General features: G+C 47.5%; 1 protein-coding gene across 5 annotated transcripts in view; it reads left to right on the top strand.

Annotated features, from left to right (window-relative positions):
- Nucleotides 1-23,311, top strand: part of rnf123 (ring finger protein 123) — a 137,872-nt gene that overhangs the window by 97,972 nt on the left and 16,589 nt on the right. For all 5 annotated transcript variants that reach the window (XM_030375412.1, XM_030375413.1, XM_030375410.1 and 2 more), the window contains one exon: nucleotides 8,448-8,671. In XM_030375412.1, coding sequence (XP_030231272.1) covers nucleotides 8,448-8,671 — 224 coding nt within the window. The remainder of the gene's footprint in view (nucleotides 1-8,447; nucleotides 8,672-23,311) is intronic.

Genomic DNA, 23,311 nt, shown 5'->3' with positions numbered 1-23,311 from the left:
ATAATTTGTCTCTTGTCTCTTACATACTCAGAGAAAGGCCTGAGCATGTAAGATGGGGGACATATTGTCCTCCAGGCTTTCATGTCAATCGAGCTGATCCCATTAAAATCATCCCTCGAACATGCAAATGGTCTCTCTCTCTCTCTCTCTCTCTCTCTCTCTCTCTCTCTCTCTCTCTCTCTCTCTCTCTCTCTCTCTCTCTCTCTCTCTCTCTCTCTCTCTCTCTCTCTCTATATGCATTTTTTTATGGGTTTATGGTTAAACTCTCCTCTCCTGTCCTCTCCTCTCTTCTCTCCTCTTCTCTCCTCTTCTCTCCTCCTCTCCTCTCCTCTCCTCTCCTCTCCTCTCCTCTCCTCCTCTCCTCTCCTCTACTCCTCTCCTCTCCTTTCCTTCCATTTATCTTTTCTCACCGCTCAGGGTATTCAGAGAGTTTAGCCATCTGAACGTTCTCCTGCTCACTACTGGACGTGTTTTGGAATTCCTCCGTGGATGTTCCTAGCCAACATTTACATAAACCTGTTACATAAACTTTCCTCTTATCTCCTTTTCTCCCTCCTGTCTCTTCTATCTCCTCTCCCCTTCTCATCTCTCCCTTTGCCTCCTTTCCTCATCTGGAAACCCCTCCCCTTTCTCCCCTTCTCATCTTTTGTCTCGCCTCGCTCGCTCCCTCTCCCCTTCTCTCCTTGTCTTTTGTCCTTCTTCACTCTTGTCTTTTCTTCCTCTTGTCCCCTCCTCTCTCCTATTGCCTCTAATCTCCTCTCCCCCTATCTCCTCCCCCCCTGTCTCCTCTCTCCCCCCTGCTACTCCTCTGTCCCCCCTGTATCCTCCTCTCTCCCCCTGTCTCCTCCTCTCTCCCCTCTCCCCCTTGCCTCCCCCTCTCTCCCCTCTCTCCTCCTGTCTCCTCCTCTCTCCCCTCTCTCATCCTGTCTCCCCCTCTCTCCCCTCTCTCCCCCTGTCTCCTTCTCTCTCCTCCTGTCTCCCCCTCTCTCCCCCTCTCTCCCCCTGCCTCCTCTGCTCTTAGCCAGTAAACAGAGTACTTCTCTGCCGATCCCCTTCAGCCCGTATGTAGATGATGTGTCCATGCTGTCGTGATGGGAGAGGGGAGGATGCGGATCAGCTTGTGTTTGTCCCTGGAGAGGAGGTGCGGATCAGCTTGTGTTTGTCCCTGGAGAGGAGCTCACCATTGTTCAGTCATTTTCTCTTAACGTCCCGAGAGAACGACCTAATCTAACAGAGGTCACACAACTTGGAGCAAGGAGCAAGGGGAAATCACCCACCCACAGACAAACAAAAACACACACACACACACACACACACACACACACACACACACACACACACACACACACACACACACACACACACACACATGCACACACTCTTACTCTTCTGACATGTGTAGATATGCAGAGATAAGTGTGGTCATGCTTCACATATTCATTATCATGCGTACACACACACACACGCCCACAAACTCACTCTTCTGACACGTGGAGATATGCAGAGATAAGTATGGTCATGCTATGCATGCTTCACACATTCATAATTATATCCACACGCACACACACATATTCACATGCAATTATGAAGTATGGAAGAAATGAATGATTATATTCTATGGTGAACCATGATTATTATTAGGCCTAAATATCTAATGGTAGAAAACATCTGAACACCTCTGGATTCTAATCCGAGGCTTGACACGGTGCCAGGGAGTTTGGGGTCAGGGCGTAGCTTAGACCCCCCCCCCCCCCCAGGAGCCGGAGGCTATGGGGTCAGTGCGTGCTGAACTCTGAACTTAGATTAGCGTTGTTGACCACTCGCTTAGAGGAATCTATGACTGATCGTGGGCGGACACCCCAAACAAGAAGCTGCTTTGTATGTGTGGATAAAACGGACGCCGGGATCTGTTGACCGGCGGTGCTTTGCACACTGCTCGGCTTTGTTGTTGTCTTGTTTAAAGATAAAGTATTTTTGTCATACTTGCTCCGGACCCCTCGATTTTCTTTTGCTCTCTTAGTTAGTCGAAGTGTTAGATCTCGGTTATTTTCCACCACAGAAGCAAGCACACACACATTGGGCCTTAGCAGAGACAGACACATGCATACGCAGTGAGTTAGTTTACTCAGACACACAGGCACACGTGCAAATGAACACGCACGCACGCACACACGCACGCACGCACACACGCAAACACAATCTCTCTCTCTCTCCCCCTGTCTCTCTCTCTCCCTCTGTCTCTCTATCCCCCCTGTCTCTCTCTCACTCTCCCTCTCTCTCTCTCTCTCTCTCACTCTCCCTCTCCCTCTCCCTCTCCCTCTCCCTCTCCCTCCCTCTCTCTCTCTCTCTCTCTCTCTCTCTCTCTCTCTCTCTCTCTCTCTCTCTCTCTCTCTCTCTCTCTCTCTCTCTCTCTCTCTCTCTCTCTCTCTCTCCCTCTCTCTCTCTTTCTCTCTTCCTCTCTCTTTCTCTCTCTCTCTGTCTCACTCTTTTTCTCTCTCTTTTTCACTCTCTCTCTGTCTCTCTTTTTCTCTCTCTTTTTCACTCTCTTTTTCACTCTCTCTCTCGCTCTCTCGCGCTCTCTCTCACTCTCACTCTCTCTCTCTCTCTCTCTCTCTCTCTCTCTCTCTCTCTCTCTCTCTCTCTCTCTCTCTCTCTCTCTCTCTCTCTCTCTCTCTCTCTCTCTCTCTCTCTCTCTCTCTCTCTCTCTTCTTGACATTCAGATGGTGCAGAGGTCCTTACTGGGCCACCTATACAAGCAGCTGCTCTGTTCTCTGAGGCTGTTTCAAATGCCACTCCCTGTTCCTCGCCAGTATACTAAATGCAATGCATATATATATATGTATATATATATATATATAACCTTTGAGAATATCAACAAACTGTGCGCTTCCCTGACAACAAGCCATGTGCACGTGCACTAGCATCTCTAGTGACAGAGCCTGCTTGAGCATTTCTGGTGGTTCGTTACCTTGCCCTGAGTGGTCAATGTAGGCCGCAGACACACCACTGGGCTGGAAACAGACATTTTACAGACATAGGTTCCTCTGTTGGAGTGGGTCACGGTTAGAGGTATGTTAAGGGTTTGCTGATGACATGTTTATTGCTTGTTGTATTTAGTTGTTGTGTTGACACAAGTTTAGCATCCTATGGTTTAAACAAATGCTATATATATATTCTGCTGAAGATGAAGTTTTCCAATCAGTTTTTCTCTCATTATGGTGATATCCCGATGGCAGATGTCAGTGGCCCAAACGATAACATCATCGAGTTATAGCAGAGTTCTATCGATATTATATTCAAATCCTCAGCAAGATAAATTAAAACAATATTGGACAATAAAAACTCAATCGAGAGGGTTGAGGGAGGGAGAGAGAAGGAGAGAGAGATATTATTGTGTGTGCCAAAGACAAACTCATACATCTGCAAAATCCACAATTGTTGTGTCTTTTCCTAAGGTTTGTTTGTATATTTTGCACAAGGGTTTGTGTGTGTTTGTGTGTGTGCTTTTCAGCGAGGGAGAAAGACAAACATTAACACAAACATACAATTGTAACCCGATTTAATTAAAACATCAGTCTAATTAAAAAAAGGAATAATCCTGAATTGATTAAGCCCGTCTAGACAGGATGTTTCCATCTGATTTGTTCAACCTTGTGTTCTAAGTTGATCACCATCCTGTCCAATAAGCTGTGTTGGTCAAAGGGCCTCCTCCCCTTTGGTGGGAGATTAGATTACATTCAATTAATAACATTCAATTAAATACCCAGTGAACTTTTGTGATTCCCTTTCACAACATGCAATCAAAACCAGCCAGGCTGGTCATGATTGGTGAGTTGGGAGGAGCACAGATTTGAGCATCCAATCAGCAGACTGTGTCTTTCCGAGCCATGATGGATCGCCACGAGGCAGGGGATAATAGAGGTGGAGAATGAAAGAGGATAACAGCAGAGAGATAGGAGAGAGTCCTTTTGGAGAACAAGTGGAGAGTAAGAGAGAGACTGAGGCACAGAGAAAGACAGAGTATGTTTTCTGTCTTCTTTGGTGTTCTGCTGCGTGAGGCAGATCAGGTTGGATCTGATCGGTAGATGTCATGGTGGTGCCTGTTAAGACACCCACTTACACACACTGGCCTCTGATCGCACTGCCTTGGCACTAAAGACTTAGAGCGCCTGACAGAGAGAGAGAGAGAGAGAGAGAGAAACATGCTCCACGGTTTATTTGGTAGCTCCATTATTGTGTTGTTGCCTTGTGTTTTTTTTCGTTGTGTGTTTATTTAGCTTTGTTCTATCGGTGTAGGAGGAGGCAAGATTTATTTGGGATTTGAAGATAACATTTCTTCCCGATCCCTCTGTACTGGTTCTGGTTACGACGACTGCTCTGGTCCAGATGGTCTACCTGAGTAGAGGGGAGATGGACTGGTATCAGGAAATGATTACTGTTTGTAAAGTACTCCATTTAATGTGCACTTAGTGTGCAAATATACTCACTCCCGCTCGCTCTCACGCTCTTGTTCTCCTGTTTTTATGTGTGCGTTTGTATGTGTGCGTGCATATACTGTGTTTCTATCCTTTGGCTTTCTGGAGTGTCTCTGCGACTTGCAGGTGTATGTGTGTGTTTGTTTTTACCTCAACTTTCCAGAATGTTCTCATGCAGCGTTATTCAGCCAGTCGCAGGCTCTCTGGTCTCTTTATCTCGCTCTCTCCGTCTCTCTCCCCATCTCTCTCTCTTCCAACCTCCAAATAGACAAAAGGGTGCATACCCAGGCACTATCGAACACAAACACAGAGGTGCTCAACACACTAGCCAGTTCCTACCTGCGGCTGTTGCAGAAGATTCGCTATTTCACAATCGCTCATATACCATCACTATCAGCCTTCAGCAGACCCTTTATCCAATTCACTGTCTATGACTTACAGTGAATTCATTATATCATTACACGTAGGCTTAAATGGCTAGTTAGACTTTGGACATGGCAGTTCAAAACCTAGAACAATTCTCTTTACAGGATAGCCACCAAAATATGTTTTAAATCTTGTGTCCAAGTATTGCAGAAATGTTTTAATCGCTACCTGTGAAACCAGCCAAACCAAAACTTGGTACTTTTTTTTTGTTTATAGCTTGACTAGAAATGAGAAAAGAAGGTATATATACCTTCTTTTCTCCTCTCCTTTCCCCCGTGTATGTACACATAGATGTATGGGAATCTCTATAGATTCATCCATGTTTGGGCATATGCATACATTTGAAGTGAAAACAATAAAGTATCTTTTGAGTCTCACATAATCCTTGGGTTGGCTGTAGGGTTCCGGACCATCGGATCATCACCATATAGAGGACCGTGGGTTTAAAGTCATGCACATTCAGAGCGTGTCGGCCTATTGCATCTGTGCATATAACAGTTCACCATGCATCTAAACATGCATGTGTGTGTGGTGTGTGAGCATGTGTGTGTTTCTGTGTGTGCAGCTGTATGCATGTGCGCATGCGTTTGTGTGTGTATGTGTGTGTGTGTGTGTTTTCGAGCACGAGTACATGCATATGCATGTATATGTGTGTGTGTGTGAGTTTGTCATGCACAGCATCGCACTCTGATGTAATCTGTCCCTGAGACAGCATCACGGATTGCATGAGCACTCTGACCCGGAGAAGGCTGTACTTTTTGGCTGTGCCCTCAGAACCCCAGCGCTCACATTAGCTGGTGATGCTATGAATCAATACGGAGCGCCCCATCATTTATTCATGGAGTTTAATTCATATTAGCCACCAGACATTCCCCAGGACCCTTGGCACTGTCTCTGGATTTCCCGAACGCGGTGTTATTACCTGAAGACGACCAACGAGTCTGGGAGACGCCAAACTCCGCACCCTGAATGTCGGCAGGCTTTCTCTGACTTGCATCATGGTCGGGGACACATCAGAAGGCATGTAGACAGGGATGGAGAGGAGACGGATAGACAGTGAGTGACTGAGTTGGGGAGAGAGAGAGGAGGAGAGGTTGGTACAGCAACAGAATGTTTCAGGGATCAGGGTGGGGTAGAAAGAGAATTAAACGTAGATAACTCTACGGAACAAACTTGCAGGATGGAGGAAATGTTTGGAGAGAAAGAGGTGGAGAAAAAAATGGAGAGGAAGTTGACGGAGGAAACAGGATGGAGGACTGGGCGAGAGACAGAGAGGGAGGGAGGGAGAGAGAGAGAGAGTGAATGATTTTGAGTTGAGTTAGTGAGTAGGGAAGAGAGAGAGCGAGCGCTGCCTTTAAAGATTGATGGGAGTCGGTTAGATTGAGTGGTGCCGCACTGATGGGGGGTAGAGACGGGGAGAGGGGCGGAGAAAAGGGGAGGGCAGGAGCGGGGAGTAGATGAGAGGAGGGGGAGATGGGAGGAGATGGGAGTAAAAGGGACAAGGGAGAGGGGTTGGCAGGGGAGGAGGGATGGAGGGGAGGAGATCACATGGGAGGGAGGAGGCGAAGGGGGAGGAGAAGTTAGTGGATGGGATCGAGAGGGGAGGTGCCAGAGGCGGGGGTCATTAGCGACAAGTCCGACGATAGAGCTCCTTAAGGACAGGACACGCAAAATAGCAGAACCTATAGAGGAAGAGGAGGGAGGTGGAGAGAGAGAGGCATGGGACAGAGAGAGAGCAGGAGGGTGAGATGAAGAGATGGAGGGAGAGAATGGGAGACAGAGATGGAGAGGGGACTGAAGAATGGGAGGAGGAGAGGGAGGGGACATACAGGGAGAACCGGGGCAGTAGGAGAGAGGGAAATGGAGGGACCAGGAGAGAAGGGGGAGTCTCATGCGAGAAGAGCAAACAAGGGATAGGGAGAGACGGGAGCGTGGGAGAGGTTGGGATTGGGAGTGGATGGGGGGAGGGAGGGAGAGAGGGAGGGAGGGAGGGATAGAGAGAGAGAGAGAGAGAGAGAGAGAGAGAGAGAGAGAGAGAGAGAGAGAGAGAGAGAGAGAGAGAGAGAGAGAGTGGTGGTTTGCAGAGAAACAGGGAGAGTGGCAGGGAGAGAGCGACAGTAATCTTTTTTCCTTTGGTGTGAAATTGAGGTTATCCGAGACCCTGTGATCTTGTGAAAACGAGCGAGTTCAGACACACGGGTTGTATGAACCCCTCGTGCAACCCCTTCTGTAAAAAGCTCTGGAAACTTTCGCCAGTTTTGATTGGTCGGCTTCGAGGAAGTCGAAGCCGACTGTGTGAGGTAAAGTGCTGGGAATCCATCTGTGTCTGTCTGTCTCTGGCCCGCGCTCACTCCGGGGCCGCTGAGCGGGCTGAGAGTATGCACTGAGCCCGTCTAATGGATTGGACATCCCTGGCTTCCTCTTATCTCACGGAGCCCCGGGCTCCCATCGATCACGGCTAAATTGATCACCTTTAGTGACTGATAGGGGAAGGATACCGTCGGACACCGTTATCACTCTCTCTGCTCGGTTTGGAGCACACTTTGTTTCTGCATTGGTACCAGCCCTGTTTCCTCTTCATTAATAGTTTGACTCATTCATTCATCACTTTTCATTCACAGTTCATTATCAATCTGTTTTTTTAGGTGCTTTGGAAAACTGCAATTCCCTGGTTTTCGTGGAACATAATTTGTGATCTCAATGTAGTGCTTATCAAAGCAACACAAACATAAAACAGATTGTGTTTCCTCAGTTGTAAACCGCGATGCGATAAGCAAGCGCGGATGGAGTTCGCCTTTGACAGGACAGACAAATCACTTTTCCACCATATAATTTGGGTTGAGGCGAGGGTCTGAACCCCAGACGTGATTACTTCAGAGTGCTGGTACTCATACAGCCGGGGGCCACATGAGGTACTCTCTGAAGGTCCGGTCCACAGAAGAGCCTAGACTCAGATGAGTTCACCCACATCAGCACCGCACAGCGAGTGGGAAAATAAGGTTTTTAGAGAAGTATTTGCAGGGAAGACTTGCAGGGATTATTCAACCAAACTGCGAAAATCGGAAGAACATATAATGTGTCAACCCGAGAGTGTGGAAGTCTTGAAGAAATGTGGATATGCTGTGTGCTAATGTAGGGAGTTATCGATTTGCCGTGGTGCAAAAACATCTATAAAATATTAAATCCCTCCCAAGATGTCAATACTGACTTCTTCGCATTGTATTTCAGTCTACCTTAGAACTCAGTATTGTAGTTGACAGTTCCATGGTCATTGCGCTTGTATGAGTCACTGCTAGTACTACTATTCACTGTTAGTATTTACTCTCACACTTGGATCCAAAGAGACATACAGTGAGTACGGATGCAGGTCGATCGTGATGCCGATAGGGGTCAGGGCATCTTGACCGCAGGAAGACTGTGGACAATAGGGGATCGAACCCGGCACCTTTGAGCTGGGGGGTTAAACGCCCTAACTGCCAGACTTTCCTTCCCTGTTTATTGACTCCCCCCTCTCTCCCCCCCCCTCTCCCCCCCCCTCTCCCCCAGGATCTCCAGAGCAGCGTCCGTGCTTCTGTCCGACCCCTGCTTCCAGCTCCACTCCATCCAGCACCTCCTGGGAGAGGGAGGAGAGCCAGCGGGCTCCTCCACGACCGCGGCCCCCAGCCCGCCCCCCGTGGTGGGGCCCCTGGGAGCCGCGCTGGCCCCTGCCGTCTCCCCGGGCCCCGGGGCCGGCGGCCCGGCGGACCGCAAGCACTTCTCCCTGCACGCATGTGAGTCCGACCGCCTGGGGTGGGTGGTCCGGGGGGGGCGGGGGAGGCTCTGAGGTTAGAGTTTGGACAGGAGGTTCAGAGTTTGCACGGTTTGGACAGGAGGTTCTGAGGTCTAGAGTTTGGACAGAAGCTTCTGATATTCAGAGTTTGGACAGAAAGTTCTGAGGTTCAGAATTTGGACAGAAGCTTCTGATATTCAGAGTTTGGACAGAAAGTTCAGGAGGTTCTTAGGATTAGAGTTTTATTTTCTTTTGACAGTTTTAAAAGCTTCGACGAGGTACCTTTCAAAGTGATGATAACCTACTTTCCAGACCCAAACTGGAAGTATGACTATCCCTACATACCAAATTTGCCCAAATTTCCAGTCTGGGATTAATGAAGTGTGTCCTACTGTATCTTGCATACTTTATATCTAACATTAAGGCGTCTGCTTACCAACACATTATTGCAGACGTTTCCATTCCAACCCAACAAGCCCAAACCAGTATGTGAGTGTAGCTTCACCAGGTCTCCTGATCTCCTGATGTACCGCACTACAAAATGGTGGGTGGGCTATAAATAGTAGAATCCATGGCTCCTCGCTATATATACTCATCAGAGGGCCCATCGGGGCCTTGCCCGTCTTGTTGTCGATAGCAGTTGAACCCGTCTCTATTGAACGGTTGAGGCGTTCTGATTGGTGGGATCACGGCTGGGGCTGCACCCCCTAGCATAGGCTGGGCTTTCTTGGCCTGCAACCGAGACTATTTAGGGCTGCACTTATCTGAGGACCGAGGTGTCCAATGAGAAATGGGCCAGCATACGCACACACACACACACACACACACACACACAAACGCACACAAGGGCACGTAAACGCACACACCCACAAGCGCACATGCACACGCACACTTACACACACTCACACGCATACGCATACACATAACCACACACACACACACACACCCACACACACACATAAAAGTAACCCACACATACGCAAACACACACACATACACCCACCCACACACACACATGCAGACATAAACAACACACAGTGAAAGTGGGCAGTTGGGGTTTTTCTAGAGTGGTGAAAAAGCTCTGTGATAAATAATGCAGATGGAGAAAGCCCTGCAAACCTTTCTTGTTGTTGTTTGTGTCCAGTACTCACGCGTTTCCATGTGAGTATGTTAATAATCTGAAGGGTACACCAGCATGGGGGTGAGAGAGGCAGAGAGAGAGCTTGGTCCAACATGGGGGCGAGAGAGCTTGGTTTAACATGGTGGAGAGTTGAGGAGAGAGAGAGGGCGAGAGAGCTTGGTCTAACATGGTGGAGAGAGAGGGCGAGAGAGCTTGGTCTAACATGGGGGAGAGTTGAGAAGAGAGAGAGGGCGGGCGAGAGAGCTTGGTCTAACATGGTGGAGAGCTGAGGTGAGAGAGTGGCGGGCGAGAGAGCTCGGTCTAACACAGACGAGGCAGAGAGGAGGAGGAAGTAACGATGATTCAGTTTGATTCAGACGGCTTTAGAGAGGAAACAGGAGAGTGTCTGAGGAATGTCCCTTGCTAGACTCTCTAATGAACAGAATGCTGGAGAGCATTCATCTTATACGATCACCGCTGGGTGATACCGTAGTGTATCCTGTATTCTGTTGAGCTCTGTGCGTTCCTAAGTTAGCTCTGGAAATTGGCGGTCACGACTTTGGCTTGCACTCTATTTCCCGTGTTTGTGTGTATGTCTGTGTGCACACGTGCATGCTTGTGTGGCTAGGGTTAGGGTGTGTGTGTGTGTGTGTGTGTGTGGCTAACATGGTTGTTTGTGTGTGTGTGTGTGTGTGTGTGTGTGTGTGTGTGTGTGTGTGTTTGTGTGTGAGTGTGTGGCTAACGTGGTTGTGTGTGTGTGTGGTGTGTGTGTGTGTGTGAGTGTGTGGCTAACGTGGTTGTGTGTGTGTGTGGTGTGTGTGTGTGTGTGTGTGTGTGTGAGTGTGTGGCTAACGTGGTTGTGTGTGTGTGTGTGTGTGTGTGTGTGTGTGTGTGTGTGTGTGTGTGTGTGTGTGTGTGTGTGTGTGTGTGTGTGTGACAGGACTGTAGTTCAGAACAAGTCTCCCGGGGTTTGATCTGTGCGCCACAGGGCAGCGTGGCCCCATCGCCTGTTGCCATGGAAACACACAACGTTTCCATGGTCACCTTGCGGGGCATCATCTGAGGCGTGTGTGCGTGTGTGTATGTGTGTGCACTTGCATGTGTGTGTGTCTAACATGTATTTGTGTGTGCGTCTGTGTGTGTGTGTCCCTAACTAAATCAAGGTCAGGCCGTTTTGATCCCCAAAGGACTCCACATTTCCACATGTGAGGACCGGGGTCAGCACGTGTTCCCTCCCCTGCCTTCCCCCCATCACTCTGCTCCAGTACCAGCTCCGGCTGAAGCCCCTCACACACGTGCGGCCCTTCTTTGCAATGTTTCCGAGGAGCTTTACCGCGATCGGGGTCGTGTGTGAATGGCAGCCGGCAGGGTCGATATCACAGGACATTCTTACAAGCACGCACAAGCCTGCTGAACGCCTAGTAGCATCTCCAGATCACCGCAGGGCGGTGTTGTGAATGAAAGGTGTGACGGTGCCAGTGGAGGAAGGTAAAGAGTCTGGCCTAAGACGGGGAGCGAGAGAACCAATCACAGGATTCTGCTGAATCTGAATCTGCGACTGTTAACCTAAACGAGCAAATGCTCTTCTGGTGATTTAATTACCTCGCTAATGTGCCGGTATTTTGGCAATTATAAAGCTGAATTATATATATATATGTTCAGTGTTGCATTGCCGTCAAATATAAGCAGTGGCTCTGCGTTTGTGATTACCGAAAGCAATCTCTTGCACTGAATTCAGTGACATCTGGTGGTCTTCAAATGTGGAGACGATATCTCGTCCGATTGAACTTCTAGTCAACCTTCCATCTGCTCCATGTTGGTTTCATTGCTTGCAGAAATGAGCCGGAAAATACAGCAGGAATGACAAAGCGTTCCTACTCCCGTTCTCTTCCAACCCACTATGCTGTCTCTCTTCGCTGCCCTGGCCATCAAGGCACGAAATAAACAAAATAGTTCAATCTTGATCAACTCTTCATCCAAAAGACAGATTTTTCTGCATTCTCTCTTAAAGTCAAAGTCAATGTTGGTATTCGTCAGCTTTATCCTCCATTTCTTCATAACAGACAAACAAAAGAATCGAAAAGACGTTCCTCACTATCCCACGCTGAAAGAGATTAAGTGCACAATAAAGGGCACAAAAGATTAAGACATTTACTAATCTAAAAATAAACAACAAAATATAACCTAAAAGAGTGGAAAAAACTCTCATACATCAACGTACATCAGCAGAAAATCAAACGGCTCAACCATTGTATCCCAACATCTCTTTGAGACCCCAGCCTGAAGCAATAAGGCAGGCAGGCTGCTCGCTCCGCATACCTAAGCGTTTGTTGCTGAGGGCTCCTCGGCTGATTAACAAGTGGATGTCAGCCGACCTCCTCCTGCTTAATAGGAGACAAGGGCCCACCACATCTGCCTTGTTTCCATGACGTCGCCATGGTGGTGATGGCTGATGCTTCATTGTGCGTGTGGGTGTGTGTGTGTGTAGGTGTGGGTCGCATGCACTGTGTGTGTGTGTGTGTGTGTGTGTGTGTGTGTGTGTGTGTGTGTGCGGGTGCGGGTGTGTGTGTTTGTAGGTGTGGGTCTCATGCACTGTGTGTGTGTGTGTGTGCGTGTGTGCGTGGGTCGCATGCAATGTGTGTGTTTGTGTGTGTCAGGGCCTTATGCAGTGTGATTGTGTGTACGTGTGTATGTGGGTTTGCATGCACTGTGTGTGTGTGTGTGTGTGTGTGTGTGTGTTTGTGTGTGTGTGTGTGTGTCTGTGTGTGTGTGTGTGTGTGGGTCGCATGCACTCTGTGTGTGTGTGTGTGTGTGTGTGTGTGTGTGTGTTTGTGTGTGTGTGTGTGTGTGTGTGTGTGTGTGTGTGTGTGTGTGTGTGTGTGTGTGTGTGTGTGTGTGTGTGTGTGTGTGTGTGTGTGTGGGTCGCATGCACTCTGTGTGTGTGTCTGTGTCTTTGTATTCATGCGTGTGTGTGTGTATGTGTGTGTTAAACAGCCTGGTCCTCATCAGTTGTAGTAAATGACTGCGAGTGTTTGTCTCTGGTGGGGGTGTTGATCATGCTGGCCCCGGCCGCCTGCTGTATGTGTACCTGTCCCAGTGTTTGTGTCCCCACGAGGGATGTCCATGTGTGTCTGTGTGCATGACGTTCCGTTGAGGTTATTTCTGTGTCCGTGTGCAGCTTGTGTCCACAGCCATCGGTCACATGTTAACGTGACTTTGCCAAGGGACTGACAGTTCCTTCTCTGCCATGGCGCTTCTTTCCCCATCCCCTCTTTCTCTATCTCTCTCTCTCTCTCCATCTCTCTTGCTCTCACTGCATCTCTCTCTCTCTCTCTCTCTCTCTCTCTCTCTCTCTCTCTCTCTCTCTCTCTCTTTCTCTGTCTGTCTATCCGTCTGTCTCTCTCTTTTATCTTTCTCTCTCCCTCTCTCTCCCTCTCTCTCTATTCCCTCCTCACTCTCTCTCTCCCTCTCTCTCTATTCCCTCCTCTCTCTCTCTCTCTCTCTCTCTCCCCCCCTGTCTCTTTTTCTCTCTGCCCCCCCCTCTCTCCCCCTCTCCATCTGATGCCAGTGTCCTTTTGTCTTGTTGCCCTGAGACCAGACTGCTGTATGACACACATCTCTCTCTGTGCCCTTCTGTCCTTTTCTGAAGCTGCACACATTGGGCTCCTAACTCCTGTCCCAGTTTCTCTCTGTTTTCGGTCGTGTTCTTACTTTGCCTCAGTCAACATGGATTCGTCCTTTCCGCCTCCTTTATAGATATTGTATTCCGTGTACAGTAGTTAGGGTTAGTAAAAGTTATTTTGCACTGTAAGGCGTTCTTTCTCATTTATCCTCTTCCCATCTCTTCCCATTTTCCCATCTAGTGTCCAACAAAGGATGGTATAATGCAATATATATATGTATGTATTATATTATATTATAATTATAATAGAAAAATGAATATAGAACAAAGAAAAAGTTCCAAAAATTAATCAGGTCTGAGCTCCCCTTGCTGAGGGCAATATGATAACGAGTATTCACCTCTTAGTGTGTGTATGGATCTGTGTGTGTGTGTGTGTGTGTGGGTGTGTGTGTGTGTGTGTGTGTGTGTGTGTGTGTGTGTGTGTGTGTGTGTGTGTGTGTGTGTGTGTGTGTGTGTGTGTGTGTGTGTACGTGTGTGTGTACATGCATGGGTGTATGTGCCTGTGTGTATGTGTCAGCGGCGTGTGGGGGTTTGTGTGTGTTGTGTAGGTGCACCTGAATGAGTTTGTGTGTGTACATGCATTTGTTTGTGTGTGTGTGTGTGTGTGTGTGTGTGTGTGTGTGTGTGTGTGTGTGTGTGTGTGTGTGTGTGTGTGTGTGTGTGTGTGTGTGTGTGTGTGTTGTACATGATTGTATTCGGGTACCCTAATGGAGGCGGTGCATTATGAATGAGCACCTGAACCACTAAAGGCGCTGCGTGTGTTTCCCCTTTCAGTACTTCCTTGAGAGAGTATAATAAAATAGAGAGAGCCGTGCTTCCACTCTTAGCACTAATGGCCCTCACAGCCCCAGTAGAGCTGAACCCAGACCAGCCCAGTCCGTCCACATACCTCCATCTGCTCGCTGCCAACTGCTGCTGGCAGATCAGATATTGCCTGAAAAGCTCTTTTGATTGATCACTTGTGCGCCCGGCTGTTTTCCACCCTGCATTTGCCCTAATCACAGTTTGATTCATGAGTGGACGATTTGGTGGTATAAAATCGGAATATAAACACGCACACTACTTTCACACGGAAATGAAATTCAATAATTTGGCCGGAGTTAAGCAGTAGTTTAGTTTAACGGTTTATCCAAAGAGGAGAGGTGAGGCTTGCAATGCTCAAAAAACACATTCAGTATTGGAATATTTCCATTGGAGTAGTGACCCAAACACACTACATTCGGTATTGGAACAACTCAATGGAGTAGTGACCTACCTAAACTGACTACATTCAGTATTGGAACAGCTCCATTGGAGTAGTGACCTACCTAAACAGACTACATTCAGTATTGGAACAGCTCCATTGGAGTAGTGACATACTTAAACATACTACATTCAGTATTGGAACAACTCCATTGGAGTAGTGACCTACCTAGACAGACTACATTCAGTATTGGAACAATTCCAATGTTGTAGTGATGCACTTAAACAGACTATATTTAGGTAGCTAATTGGTTGCTATTAAGTATATTTGAGAGAGTGTGCTTTTGTTAACAGTGAGGTACATGTTACCTCAATAACTGGTACAAAACACACGTGTCCTTAAGGAGGGCCTCACAGTGTATGTATTTATTACAGCGAGAGTTTTACAGAGTTGAACACAAAACAGAGAGTGGTTTCTGTTAGGCGTTTTGATTTGACACCGTGCCACAGCCTGCTGGGTTTAGGGGTACTTTAGCCTTGGTAAGGGGGTTGATGTGTTCCCATGTTGTTCACACGCAAACACACACACACGCACACGCACACACACACACACATACACACACGCACACACACGCACACACACACACATACATATAGACACACACACACACACATCGCACACACACACACACACAGACACACACATAAACACACACATTAATATTTAGACACACATACACACACACACATACATAGAGACACACACATACATACATATAGACACACACACACACACACGTAGATACATATAGACACACGTAGATACATATAGACACACACACACACACACACGCGCATACACATAGACACACACAAACACATAAAGACCCACACAGACACACAAATTAACATTTAGACACGCACACACACACACACACATAAGCACACGTGCTCAAACACACCGACACACACAGATATATACACTAACATAGACCCAAACGCAGACACATACACACGCTCAAACAGACACCCACATACTGGTACATACGCACAAATTCACACATTCAGACACATTAACACACACAAACGCACACAGGCAGCAGGCACATTTGCATGGGTGAGGTGCGTAGGCAGGCTTCCCTCCGTGGGCTCCCATCGAAGGGACTCCATTCAGTCCTTCAACCTTCAGCCAGACATCACACTTTCATCATGTACTGACATGACCGGCCCCAACGTGTCCAATCGGTTCCACGTTGACAAGGAAGGCTTACATCATTCAGTTTATACCGAAGTTAGAACGTCCTCAACCCTCCATATTCTCTCAGATAATGTGGAGCGTGAAGTTTTCCCTCAGTGGGAGTGCAGTCTGTGTGATATCACCAGTTACCAGTTTAAATATTTCATGAGGGTTAGGGTTAGGGTTACATTTGTGTGCTACAGAGCTCCCCGTTTGCGGGTTGGTCTCCAAGCTCAAAGTTTCCGGGTGCGATCCCCACTCTCCTTAGATCACCTGTAGGAATCCTCAAGCAAGATGAGCAGATCGCCCATAGCTGCTCGTTCGTCACATGCATCTGACGTCACCACAAAGTTTTAGCAAAAAAATCGAAATAAGCGAATAAGTCAAAACAATGAGTCAGTAAGTTCAATGGATCTCTGTTCGAAACAACGCTTTATTTAGACTTTCCAAAAGTTCATTTTTCAATTGTTGTGATCCAGAAAGCTGACAAGTCTGCAAGGCGCAGGCAGTCTGCTATTCTGTGGTCGGTAATTGCTCTTCGTGCTGCTGGTTGACAGTACAATGTCTTTGGCACGGTGAAAGGAGCAGCTTTGAACGATCTACAAAATGTTAAGCTCGGGTGTGGAAAAACATTGAACAATGTCACGACGCTTAATAGAAGCTTCTGTTGTCTAAAACACATCCATCATCGCTGAGTGACTGGCCCCTGCTCTGAGTGACTGTTGGCCTTGACATTTCACTCCCCTCGCTCTGCAGAACTAACACAACAACATGGAGATCACGCTTAGAGCACTGCGGAAATCGAATTCAATGTTCCCTCTCCAAAGAAGCCAATACTGCCAATATTGGGAAATCAGGCTTTATAACTTAATATTATTCTTGACATGTTCCATGACGCTAATAGATTTGTTCTGCTTCTCTAACCTTGGGAAAGTCACCATTCAGTTATTCTATTTGTTGTCTTTCCTTTGGTGGCACAGAAAATAATTGGTTTATGAGTCGAGTCTGTAGAAAGCAGTCTATTAAAGGGGTGATATCACGCCACTAGGTGTGAGTGTGATTAGCCATTACAAGCCGTTTGAAAACCGGCCTCCTCTTGTGTTATTTGAAATCACAAGTGGGAGGGTCCACCTAGATGTATGCTGGATAGATAATCAGCATGTGATACAGTCCACTGGGTTGGCTGGTAGACTGATCTATCCACCATACATCTAGGTGGACTAGTGACGTCACAAAGGCACAGGGACGGGCCGATTTTAAAACTGCTTGTAATGGCTGTTCACACTCACACCTGGTGGCCTAATATCACCCCTTTAAAGGGCTCATGTCATGCCACCAGGTGTGGGTGTGATTAGCTGGTACAAGCCGTTTGGCACAGGGACGGAATGATTTTCATAGTGACATCACAAGTGGGCGTGTCCAACCAGATAAATGAAGGATAGATGAGCAACCTTCCCAAGGTTGGTAGACTGATTTATCCAGCGTACATCTAGGTGGACACGCCCACTTGTGATGTCACTATGAATATCATTCCTTCCTTGTGCAAAACTGCTTGTTAACCAGCTAATCACACCCACACCTGGTGGCATGACATGAGCCCTTTAAACGACTACTACAGGCCCTTCCTATCAGAGCCGCCCTGACGGAGGAGAGAGCTCCGTTGTTCCAGTCCTCCGCTGTTCTGCGTCCGCTGGGTTGACGTGTTTGTCTCCTGCCTGCCCTGCCTGACACCTCCCAGCGGGGCGGGCCTCAAATGCCAGCCGTCCCAGCGGCCCCACCGGGCGGTAAATATCAGGACGTATCGCGAGGCGCCCGGGTGATTTGTGTCCCCATCTGCCGGGGCTCAGACAGGACGGAGGACGCTGCCTCTCCCCAGCGGTGTCAGCGCAGCGGAGACTTTAATTGGAAGACGTCAGGTGGTTCAACAGGGGGCCACCCTGCGAAAGGTTAGCCAAGCAGTGAATATTGCCTGTCGCCCCGTCACATCACAGGGAGAGATTTACTCTCAGATAAAACGTTGGGGGAGACGGGAGAAGATGCGGTGATGGGGGCGCGACTGTGCTGGAGAGGCGTCTCCACGGGACACAGACCCACTTCGAAGACGTCGTGAATCACCGGCAGAGTCCTGAAGCTAGTCCGCCATGTCTCTTTATATCGGCTCTACCGTCGTACCCCGACAGAGACCTTGGTGGAAACTGCTTTGTCATCCCCATCATGGTCTTCACCAGTCCTGGCCCCTTCCACCTTGCTACGATGTGTATCGATTTGAGTGTCGCGGTATTAACGACGAGACGAGTTACGATAAGAAGCGCCGTGTTGTGGTCTCAGATGTTTATGAGACTCTGTTCGGACGCGAGGCTCTGCTCCTCCTGCTGACTCAGTGACCGCATCCTCAGACCTCAAAGGCTTCTTCGGTTTGGGCCTCAGAGCAGAGCAGGACTACACGGAGAGCGGAGGAAGACTTCCCTCTCAGGGAGTCCCTAGTGGTGCAGTCGAGAGCAAAAAAAACGCTGTGAGAACTGTTTTTATCATATTAACCAGCTCGATATATTATCCGGCGCCTAAATGTAGAGCCATCCCTTCCCATCTTTCGCACGCACGTTTCCTCTTTCTCCACTCTTGTCTCTCTGTCTTTCTCTCACTCTCAGCCTCCTCTCAGCCTCCTCTCTCTCTCTCTCTCTCTCTCTCTCTCTCTCTCTCTCTCTCTCTCTCTCTCTCTCTCTCTATACTGGTGTCTGTCTCCTGAGCTCCGCCAACACACTTATATCTATATTGTCCTCTCCCTCTGTATGCTCTCGGACATTAGGCTTAATGGGAGCAATCTCTCCCTCCCTCCCTCCCTCCCTCCGTCCGGGTCGCAGCATGGCCAGCTTCCAGCCGGCCAATACCACAGAACAGCCCTGCCACTTTAGAGCTGAAAGAGGAGCCCTCCGAGAGAGAGAGAGAGGGAGAGGGAGGGAGAGAGAGAGAGAGAGAGAGAGAGAGAGAGAGAGAGAGAGAGAGAGAGAGAGAGAGAGAGAGAGAGAGAGAGAGAGGGGAACGAAGCGACATGGCAGACAAGGAACTTTCAGTCCCTTCATGGCAAAGTCATGTCAACATGTGACCGATGGCTGTAGACACAAGCCATAGACGGAGAGAAAATGGGAGAGAGATATTGAGAGAGGGAGAAGGGGAGCTAAATGGACCACAGGTTCAGAAATAAGAGAAGAGCAGAGAGGAGAGAAGAGCAGGGAGATGGTTAAGAAAACCAGAGCTAGGTTATGGGACAAAGAGGGATGGAGGGAGGGGAATGGGAGAGAGATACATAAACACTTGTATAGACCGGGTAGGTGGTTAGATGGCTCGATGAGAGATTGTGAGATTGCTTGCCGTGCACTTAAAACCAGCCAGACATACGTAGCATATATTCAAGTAGCAGGCTATAATAGAGATCATATAGATTTCAGCAACATAAGATGCAGCATATGGCCTTGCTATCTTTGAACATCCAATTATTGGGAGTTTGCAGAGATTTGATCTCTATGGCCAGGTTTACAGTCAGTGTGTCTTGTTCTGTCTGGATCTGGATCCTCTCTCTCTCTCTCTGACTCTCTCTCTCTCTCTCTCTCTCTCCCTCTCCCTCTCTCTCTCTCTTTCTCTCTCTCTCTGTCTCTGTCTCTCTCACTCCTCTTATTGGCCTCAATACGTCCGTTCCTCACATTATGGGAGCCTTTTCTTTTTCCACCCTCCTTTCCCTCTCCTGAGAATTTGAGTAATCTTTCAGAGAAAGATAAGCACATACTCTGCCAAAAAGTTAGATTTCCGTCTTTATTGTATAGCAACAATGATGAGTGGCAAACTTCAACGATTCGGCCAGTTTGTTTAGACCCCTGGTTAATTGTCGACATTGTCTACGTGGAGATGTATATCAGGCAGGATTGTCGTTAAACTCCCCTCCTCTCGCGGCGTAGCTGCGTTCCATAATTGGGCAGTTTGCGAGCAATTGACATCAATTCTATTATTGAGTAGCTCCCATCGCTGCATCTTGGTTTGTCCAACAAAAGTAAGGACAGTTTCGATCCTTTGTTTGTCATGACTGTGCCTTCGCAGTTAGAATAATCTTCTATAATAGACCGTGGCTGTGTCTGATCATTCTAAATTCTAAGTGCTCCGCAACATTACAATAGGTTGTGGGGGTGTGATTAGGTTTTATTTATATTTTTTATGTTTTATATGTATTTTAACAAATATCCTGACTAATGTAAGATCTTGATATAGCCAATGTCAACCTGGTTGTCTTAAAATAATCGGAATCCTTTAAATATAAATGTTTACAAATGGTTGTTGAGTCTACAACCCAGTCGGCCTAATAGCTTTGCACGAGTTTCAAGAGCACCCATCAAGCACTACTATCTTCTAATATAAAGAGAAAACTCCTTAAATGGGACATATTATAAGGCTTGTAAGGCTAATCACACTCGCACCTGGTGGTATAATATGTCCCCTTTAATCTGCGTGTTGTGCAATATCCATCCATCCATCGGTCCGATTCAGAAAGTTAAGTCGATGGGGGGAAAACGCTGCTGATGTTTCAGATGCGTACGAAGCCTCTTGTATTGGAGAATAGCCAAGCGTGACACTTTGCTTTAAAGGCCAAGGCCATTCAATATTTGCCTCCAATTGCTGAAATCCCAAACTATATCACAACCCCTTTCACTCATGTCTGTTTAGCGGTCAATATTTACTGTACTGTTGCTTTAAGTCGATTCCCTATGAATAATTTCACAATGTGGATTTACCCAGGGCCTTGTGGGTATTATTACCCCTCACTAACACAGGCAACTCAAACGGCCTCACATCTCCATGTCTCAATGAGACTGAATGCCAGTCCATTTCCACTTACCCGGGTGCCATGAACGCTCAGAAACTCCCTCTTCAAAGCACCCCAGGAGGGAGTAAGCATACAAGGGAGAGCTTCCCAGGAATAGCTATTACTTCAGGTGCAATATGCACATGTGTTGAATCTGTATACATATGTATGTTATGGATATTATATATTCCTGGTTTTGTTAACTGTATCAAACAATTCTGATCAATCCGGTGAGGTACTATTCCAGAAGGGAACACTCGTGGGGAATTGCTGTGGCTTTAGGTCAAATACACACAAGAGTTGAATCTGTAAACACATATTATAATATTTATTATATCCTTTTTTGTAAACTGCATCAAGCATTATTGTATGATAAGAAGAGAAGGTGAGGTACTATTCCAGAAGGGATCTCTCTTCAGGGATAGCTATCGCTTTAGGTGCTGTAAGAACATGTATTGAATCTGTATATATATATATATGTATTCAATTATATATTATACACTTTGGGTTTTGTAAACTGCATCAATGATTTCTGTGTGCTTATACGAGAAGGTAAGGTAGTATTCCCTACGGCCAATAGTTGGTGGATCTTCAACAGACTGAAGAAGATCAGAACGCAGGGTTTCCTCTGAGGAATCCTCGGCCCCCCATGCGGTGGTTCAATCTGTTATTCTCGTCCCCGGCCCACCTGCTTAGCCCCTTCATCCCACCTCGAAAAACCTCCATGATCTTCATCTATATCCGTTCACCTATTTTCCCCTCCAACTGGGCGGCGTGTGTCTCAGGAGGTAGAGCGGGTTGGCTTGTAACCTGAGGGTCGCTAGTTCGATCCCCGGCTCCTCCTAGTGGGCGAGTGTCGAGGCGTCCCCGAGCAAGACCAGACTCTAACCCTGACTGCTCCAGACGAGCTGGCTGTCGCCTTGCATGGTTAACGCTGCCGTCGGTGTGTGAGTGTGTGCATGATTGGGTGAATGTTTGGCAATATTGTAAGAAGTTTTGAGTGGCCACTGGTTAGAAAAGCGCTGTATAAATGCAGTCCTTTTACCATTTAACGATGTGGTAAAAACCCTTTTTATTGGAGTAGGCAGAGAATTCCAGATAATATGTCTCCATGAAGGGAAATGAAGGGAGCAGACACAAAGGTACTCCGTCCCCGGATTAAAAGTCGAACGGAGGCTGGAAGAAATGGTGGACGGAAATGATGAGAAAAGTTTGAGATAAGGAACAACCTGGAAAAGGTCAAAGAGAGACTTGATTGCGCTCGCAGACTTTACCCATTCTTATATTTCCTAAGTTGTAAAATTAAACTCTATTTAAAGTCCCAAATTATATATCCTTTCTATTCCGTTCACCGTGGACAACTCAAAACTTTGAGAAAGTTGAACGCTGACACTGTATGAATCAGGCGAAGCCTCTAGCCCTGCAATCATCCAATCACACACATTTATTTTTACTATTGCGCTCTCTCCACCTCCCTCTCCTGTTCCTTTTCTCGCTGTGATCCCTCCATCGCCCTCCACCCCCCCGTACTGGTCCCGGCAGCGGTTGATAATTGGCTGTTAGCAGGCCGCCGGTCCCCCACCGAGAGGGTTCAGTCCGGTGTTAGACAGCCCCCTGAGACCGGTGGGATGCAGTTGTTCGGGTTGCTACCTCTCCACACCTTCAGATTTAAATCACAGGTCATGAAGAGCCGCGTCAGGGAAGGCTCAGGCGGCTCCGCGGTTCTGCTGACTCCATCTCACGTTTAGAAATGTATCTTTAAAAATGCATTAACAGTTGAGATGGAGTGAGTTCTTGGTTTCTGCTGTAGCACACATTTCCAAGTTGAGATTCTCTTTTATTCTTGAAATAATGGCGTTATTTATAACAATTATAATGTTGAATCTTGCTGTTATCCATAACAGAGTTCTGCTGATGGCTTGGATTTCTTTGTACCGTTAAATCAATGGAATGAGCCAAGTGAGTTTTAAATTGGATTCAAGTTATGGTCAGAGCCATACGTGTGAGAATCATTAACACAAGAAGGTTGAACAAGCCCTTCACGAAGACACATCAACCATCGTTGCTCTGCCTGTTTCAGTCAGCACAGCGAACTCGGCATTGTTTCAGCTCTAAGTATGTCGTCGGCTGTTACGTACATATCTTAAACAATGAATCCCCATTGATATGTGCTTCGTTTGAAAGCATTTGACTTTGGTTCTCCGGGACGCGTCTCCCTGTGGCTGAGCACCGCGGTGACTTTCAGATCCGCGCGCTGTTAACCGTGCCTTTATTTACAGCGAGTAACGCGATCGGACCCTGAGCGCTTCGGTTTCCCAGATCCCATTTGTAGTTTCCCTTTCTTACACAGGGCCAGCATTAGCCGCAGTATCTGGTTACTAAGTACTGCTGACCCGGACAGCAGGGCTCTGTCCAGGCCCTGCCTGGACAGAGCCCATCGCAGTAGGTCTGGGTTCAGCTCCCAAAATCAAAGGAGACGATACAGATCTCTGTGAAGGAGTTCTCCAGGGTCTCCATGCGTCTTGGTCTAATCAAACTACTTCAAACTCTAATTAAAATGATGCATCTCCT

The sequence above is a fragment of the Gadus morhua genome, chromosome 13 (assembly GCF_902167405.1).
Source record: "Gadus morhua chromosome 13, gadMor3.0, whole genome shotgun sequence".
Taxonomy (NCBI): domain Eukaryota; kingdom Metazoa; phylum Chordata; class Actinopteri; order Gadiformes; family Gadidae; genus Gadus; species Gadus morhua.
The sequence above is the reverse complement of the archived record's forward strand: the minus strand, read 5'-3'. Positions and strand labels throughout refer to the sequence as shown.